A 5,798-nucleotide genomic window follows, 5' to 3' on the forward strand; every position below is an offset into this window, starting at 1 on the left:
AAGTCTGGTTGATAAAGGTAATAGGGTGGATGTACTATACTTAGACGTCTGTAAGGTGTTTGGGACCACACAACATTTTGACTAAAAAACTTAGACAATATAAAATTAACACAGCACACACTAAATGGATTAAAAACTGGCTAACTGATAGATCTCGAAATGTAACTGTAAGTGGAGAATCGTCAGCAAGCGGTTGTGTCCCACAGGGATTGGTTCTTGGCCCTATGCTATTTAACATTTTTATCAGTGACCTGGGAGAAAACACGAAATCATCCCCGATAGAGTTTGCAGATGGCACAAAAATCAGGGGAGGGGTCAATAATGAAGAGGACACATCATTGATTCAGAGCGATCTAGATCACTGTGTAAACTGGGCGAGAGCAAACACTGTGTGTTTTAATGTCAATGTGTCCATCTAGGAACCAAGAATGTCGGCCAAACTTACAGGCTGGGGGACTCTAACCTGAGAAACGGGGACTCGGAAAACCATCTGGGGACCATGGTGGATAATCAGCTGAACAGGAGTTCCCAGTGCGACACTGTGGCCAAAAAGCTAATGCGATCCTAGGATGCAGAAACAGGGGAATCTCACGTAGGAGCAGAGAGGTTACTTTACCTCTGTATTTGGCCCTGGTGCGACCGCTGCTGGAATCCTGTGTCCAGTTCTGGTGCCCACCATTCAAGAAGGATGGTGATAAATTGTAGAGGGTTCAGAGAAGAGCCACGAGAACTATTAAAGGATTAGAAAACCTGCCTGATAGTGAGAGACTCAAGGAGCTTGATCTAGTTAGCTTCACAAAAGGAAGGTGAAGCGGTGACTTGCTCCCGCTCTGTACGTACCTACGTGGGGAACAGATATTTGACGCTGGGTGCTCCAGTATCTGGCAGAAAAAGGTCTACCATGCTCTGATGGCCAGAACTCGAACCTCGATCGATTTGGACTAGAAATAAAGGATACATTTCTCATGGGGAGAGTTATTAACCAGCGGAGCAATGCACAGGGTCACAGCGGGTTCTCCGTCGCTGGCAATTTGTGAATCAGGATGAGACATTTCGTGGGAAGCTCTGCTCCAGGAATTCTTCTGGGGACGTGGTGTGGCCCATGTCACACCGGAGGTCAGATGAGATGATCACGATGTTCTCTTCGGGCCTTGGAGCCCAGCTGGGGGGTAGAAAGCTCCTGCAGAGGCCCTTAGGTGAAGGGGAAGAAGCAGCCGAGCCCGGGCTGGCAGAGACCAGGAAAATGAGAGTTGTTTCTGCAGGGGTCTGACCACAGGCGAAGGGGTCTAGGGGCAATGCATTGGAAACAGCCCTCGGGCAGGAGCCCCGAGTTAAGGGCGGCAGACAAGGAGTTGCAAGAAGCCCGGAGTGTTGCTGACACTCAGGCCTGGAGATGTGCCACGTTTGAACCTGTCTTGCTTTGGGGTGTCTGAGACGCCTGGGCGGGACTCAGGGTCTCTGCATCGGGGCCAGGAACGGCTGCGTTCGAACCCATCGCTGGGTGTTTCCTGAGACTTAACTCACTCCGCAGGATTTGCAGAAGGTTGGCATGCGAACGAATCAGCGATGCTCGGCAGCCGGGCGGGAACGGGGCTCGGAGAGGGACACTCTCCCTTTGCCACCCAGTGAAGCGACTGCGCTGTGGCGGAGAAGAGGAGAAAGGGGGGGGGTGTCTGAATGGTAAACTGAGGCAGGTTCTGCCTACTGCACTGTGGGAGGGCACCCCTGTCACGGAGTCCCCAGGCGATGCTCTGGAACTGCTCCCTATGAAGCCAGGCAGGACTCTGGGGAAGTCTCCTCTCTGGGAGCAGCCTGTCTGCAGGACACACAGCTCACACAGCTTCCACCTTCCTGGATCTGACCTCGGAGCATTCAGCCTCCTCTGCCCCTCCGGGCGCTTCCCACAGCGAGTCCGCCCAGGTGGGGTCCTGGGGAAGCCAGAGGGTCCTGCCCCCCGACTCCACAGTCAGACGTGACTCTCAGCCAGCCAGGAAAACAGAAGGTTTATTAGATGACAGGAACATGGTCTAACACAGAGCTTGTAGGTGCAGAGAACAGGACCCCTCAGCCGGGTCCATTTTGGGGGGCAGTGAGCCAGACAACCACGTCTGCACTTCACTCTATGTCCCCAGGCAGCCCCAAACTGACTCCCCCTCCAGCCCCTCCTCCTCTGGGCTTTGTCCCTTTCCCGGGCCAGGAGGGCACCTGATTCCTTTGTTCTCCAACCCTTTAGCTCTCACCTTGCAGGGGGGAAGGGCCAGGCCATCAGGTGCCAGGAAACAGGGTGTCGGCCATTCTCTGTGTCCAGACCCCTGCACATACCTGTCCTCTAGGGCTCTGTAACGATCATACACCCTTATCCCACCCCCTAGATACTTAAGATCTGCATAGGGGAAACTGAGGCACTCCCACAATATTCAGAGGAAACATTAAGAACAGTCCTGCTTCGTCACAGCCCCCTGCTGAGATCAGCCCTGCGACATCACCAAACCAAACAAACTTTCCCCTGGGTTCTCTGCGACCCAAGGAAAACAGATTTTCCTCCGTGCCTCTGGGAAACCAAACCCTGGGAGATTTTCCCAATGGGGCATTTGCAAGCCAAAGAAGCCAGTCTGGACCAAACATCGCAGCTCTGGGCTAATGCAGGAGATCCCGTGATGAGAGATGCATCATGTGATGCAGGAGATCCCCTTAGCTGGCACGTGGAGGTTTGAGTCTATGCCCATGCCTGCTGGGGCCATGTCCCGCTCTGGCTGATTGCAGGTGGCAGCTGGGAGCAGTTTCTTAGAACAAGAAGGTGAGAAAGTTGGATTACGATATAGCCAAAGTCAAACACAATCCATGTATCTGCTGGCAAATCACCCAGGAACTGCCCGGGACACATGAGGAATATTAATCGCCTTGCCAGGAGATCCTTGAGAAATCACAAGTCTGGGCACTGAAGAAGCCTGCAATTTGCTTGATTGATCATGAGGTTTTTAAAAGTAAACATTTGTGTTGGTTTGCCTTCTGGGTGGCGTGAGGGCCCAGGTCACCGGGAAGAGTTCAGGCTTTGCCCTGGGGGAATTGGGAGCAGGATCTGGCCCTGCAGTAAACGGAGTCAGGGCTGCCTTGGGATCTCACTCCCCCAGGGTCAATCCGGAATCCCCCCTCCGCCCCCAATGGGGTCAGGCTGGGATTCGGGTCTCAGCTCCCCCCGTCTGCTCTCTGACGCGCTGTGGTGCTATTGCGTCGCATACCTGGGCTTGGCAGATGTGCAGGGTGTGGATTTGTTATCTTTGGCTGGGGATTTCCTATCTTTGGCTGGGGATTTCCTGGGCACGACTCCAGGCCGCCGGGAGATGCGCCCTATGACGTGACACCCAGAGCGCTCCAGGCAGCTATATAGACGATGCCGAAGGATTCACTGGCCACTCCAGTTCCACTCCCAGAGAGATCCAGAACCAGGTAGGGGCGGTTCTGCTTTGTTTGACACACTGGCTGGCTCAGGGGGGGTGGGAAATGGGACGTGGGGCCTGTCCCCTCTAGGGGACACCTGCTCTGATCTGGCCCCAGGGCAGGAGACTGGCTGGCTCAGGGGGTGGGGAGTCGGACGTGAGGTTCCCAGCCTGTCACTTGTGTCCCGTACAGAATGCTGCTGCAAATCCTCATCGGGACTTTTGTCCTTCTCACAAATTCGGTCTCAGAATCTGCAGGTGAGTAGAACAAACACACAGCCCTGCCGGTGCCCCTCACTCCTGACCCGCAGCCCCCTGCCAGCCCAGCCCTGGGCTCCCCGCAGCTCTGCCGGTGCCCCTCACTCCCGATCCGCAGCCCCCACACTCATCTGCTGTATGAGCCGATCTCTGATCCCAGCTGCACCAGTTCCACTCTCTCGTTCCCGCCTTCCAGCTCAGGTCCGATTCTCCTACTCCGGGGAGTACGGCTCAGGTGTGGGGACCTCGTTCTCTTACTCCGGAGACCACCTCTGGGGCCCCATCACGGCCTTCCGGGTCTGGGAATATCCCAGCAAATTCATCAAAGCGTAAGTCCCGGGGCTGGGGGATCAGAGGGCAGCGGAAGGCACAGTGGGGCATCGAGGAGTGGAGGGTAAGTTCAGCGTAGGAGGGGTTGGGAGGTCTGGGATTTGGGGAGCAGAGAGGGGGGACGGGGAGTCAGAGGCAGACACATGGGTTGGAGGAACAGAAGGGAGACTCAGTGGACAGGGAAAGGGATGGGGGTTTTGGGGTTCTACCCAGATCTTGGGGGGGCTGACTGTACCCTCTGATCTCCCCCCAGCCTCCAGTTCCAATTTGCTGGCACATGGAGCAAAACGTATCGCCCTGAGCAAGGCAAACATCACGAGGTGACCCTGTTCCGGGGAGAGGAAATCACGCAGATCTCCGGGAAACACTCCACCTATGTCTACCAGCTCATCTTCTCCACCAGCCACGGGCGCACCTTCTTCTTCAGGCAGTCAGCTGGGGAGAGCTTCAACGCTGTCCCCCGGAGCAGGGCAACGTCCTGGCCTTCATCACCGGCCACCACAATGGGGTGGGCATCACGGGCATCGGGATGCACTGGGACGTCTCCAGCTGGCAGGCGTTAAAACCCCACGCCTAGATCCCAGAGGTGGGGAATTCCTCAGGCTAATGGAGCCCATCGATTCCAGCAAAATCCTGTGGCAGGGTGTTCCCCTTGTTAACGTACCTCAGCATATGGCCTCTCCACGTGGCACTGTGGGGCTGTTTGCTTGCTGTGATTAGTGGCTGATTAATGAGAGCCAGATTGCTTGATTTATTGATGCGCTCATTAAAATGATAAACCATCAATCTCTGCTTTCTCTTTGCATCCAGAACACGAGGTCTCTGTTTACATTTGGGTTCGGCCTGGGGGATGTTTCTACCTGGATCCCTCCCCCAGCGCAGGGATGTGATCAGCTCTGGGGCGGAGTGCAGGGGATGTTTAGCCAGGGACGCCTTGCACGGTGCTCAGATGCGGCCACCTCTGGAATGGAGCCCAGGGGCTGTTTATACCCAGGGGCCGAGATCAAGTCGAGCTTAATCTTTGTAAACAACGCCAGACCTGCGAGTCTGAACATGCTTATTTAGTGCAATGAGAAGGTCATCAGGGAAATGTCTCTAGGGAGCCAGGTGCAAAATCTTCCCCTCAAGGGGTATTAAGGACAATCCCCACCCTGCATCACACGTAGCGATATAGAAATAGGAATATTTCGCTTTGGGCCTGGCTTCTCCCCAGCTTCCAAGCATGCACTGGCCCGCCCAGTCTCCTGTAAACAGGTGTATTGACCAAACGTAAGCAAAACAAACACAAGCAGTTCCCCAGCTCACTCTTCACAGCCAGCTCCGCTCTCTGCTGGCTCTGGCTCCGCAAGTCCAGGGCAACCTTCTGGGCACCCGGCCCCTTGCTCCAGGGCCCCACCACAGACGTCCTCAATCACTGCCCCCCCCATCTCCTCTTCTTCTTGTGTTTCACGGCGTCTCTGGCCACCGTGCACTGCACACCATAGATAATTCAACAATTCAAATCGTTCTCCATTCCTGGTATTGACAAAGAATGACAAGGTTCTTTTTTTTTTCAAGAGGGTCCCGTTTTCCTGACGCTCTTACTAGGTATTGTAGCGAAAAGTCGGACACTTTAAGACCTCTTTGTTTTTCATATAAATACCCCCTTTTGACCATAAGCTTTCTTGAGCTACAGCTCACTTCATTGAGCTGTAGCTCACGAAAGCTTATGCTGAAATAAATGTGTTAGTCTCTAAGGTGCCACAAGTCCTCCTTTTCTTTTTGTGAATACAG

The 5,798-nt window shown here is 54.4% G+C and overlaps 1 protein-coding gene across 1 annotated transcript; it reads left to right on the forward strand.

Annotated features, from left to right (window-relative positions):
* Positions 1–3,631: 3,631 nt before the first annotated feature.
* LOC119566237 (zymogen granule membrane protein 16) lies at positions 3,632–4,745 on the forward strand. The gene is given in 4 exon segments (XM_043548225.1): positions 3,632–3,695; positions 3,814–4,024; positions 4,279–4,484; positions 4,487–4,745. Coding segments are annotated over 4 exon segments (627 nt in total). The 3' UTR covers positions 4,633–4,745.
* Positions 4,746–5,798: the final 1,053 nt, after the last annotated feature.

Source organism: Chelonia mydas, chromosome 6, assembly GCF_015237465.2.
Source record: "Chelonia mydas isolate rCheMyd1 chromosome 6, rCheMyd1.pri.v2, whole genome shotgun sequence".
Lineage (NCBI taxonomy): Eukaryota > Metazoa > Chordata > Testudines > Cheloniidae > Chelonia > Chelonia mydas.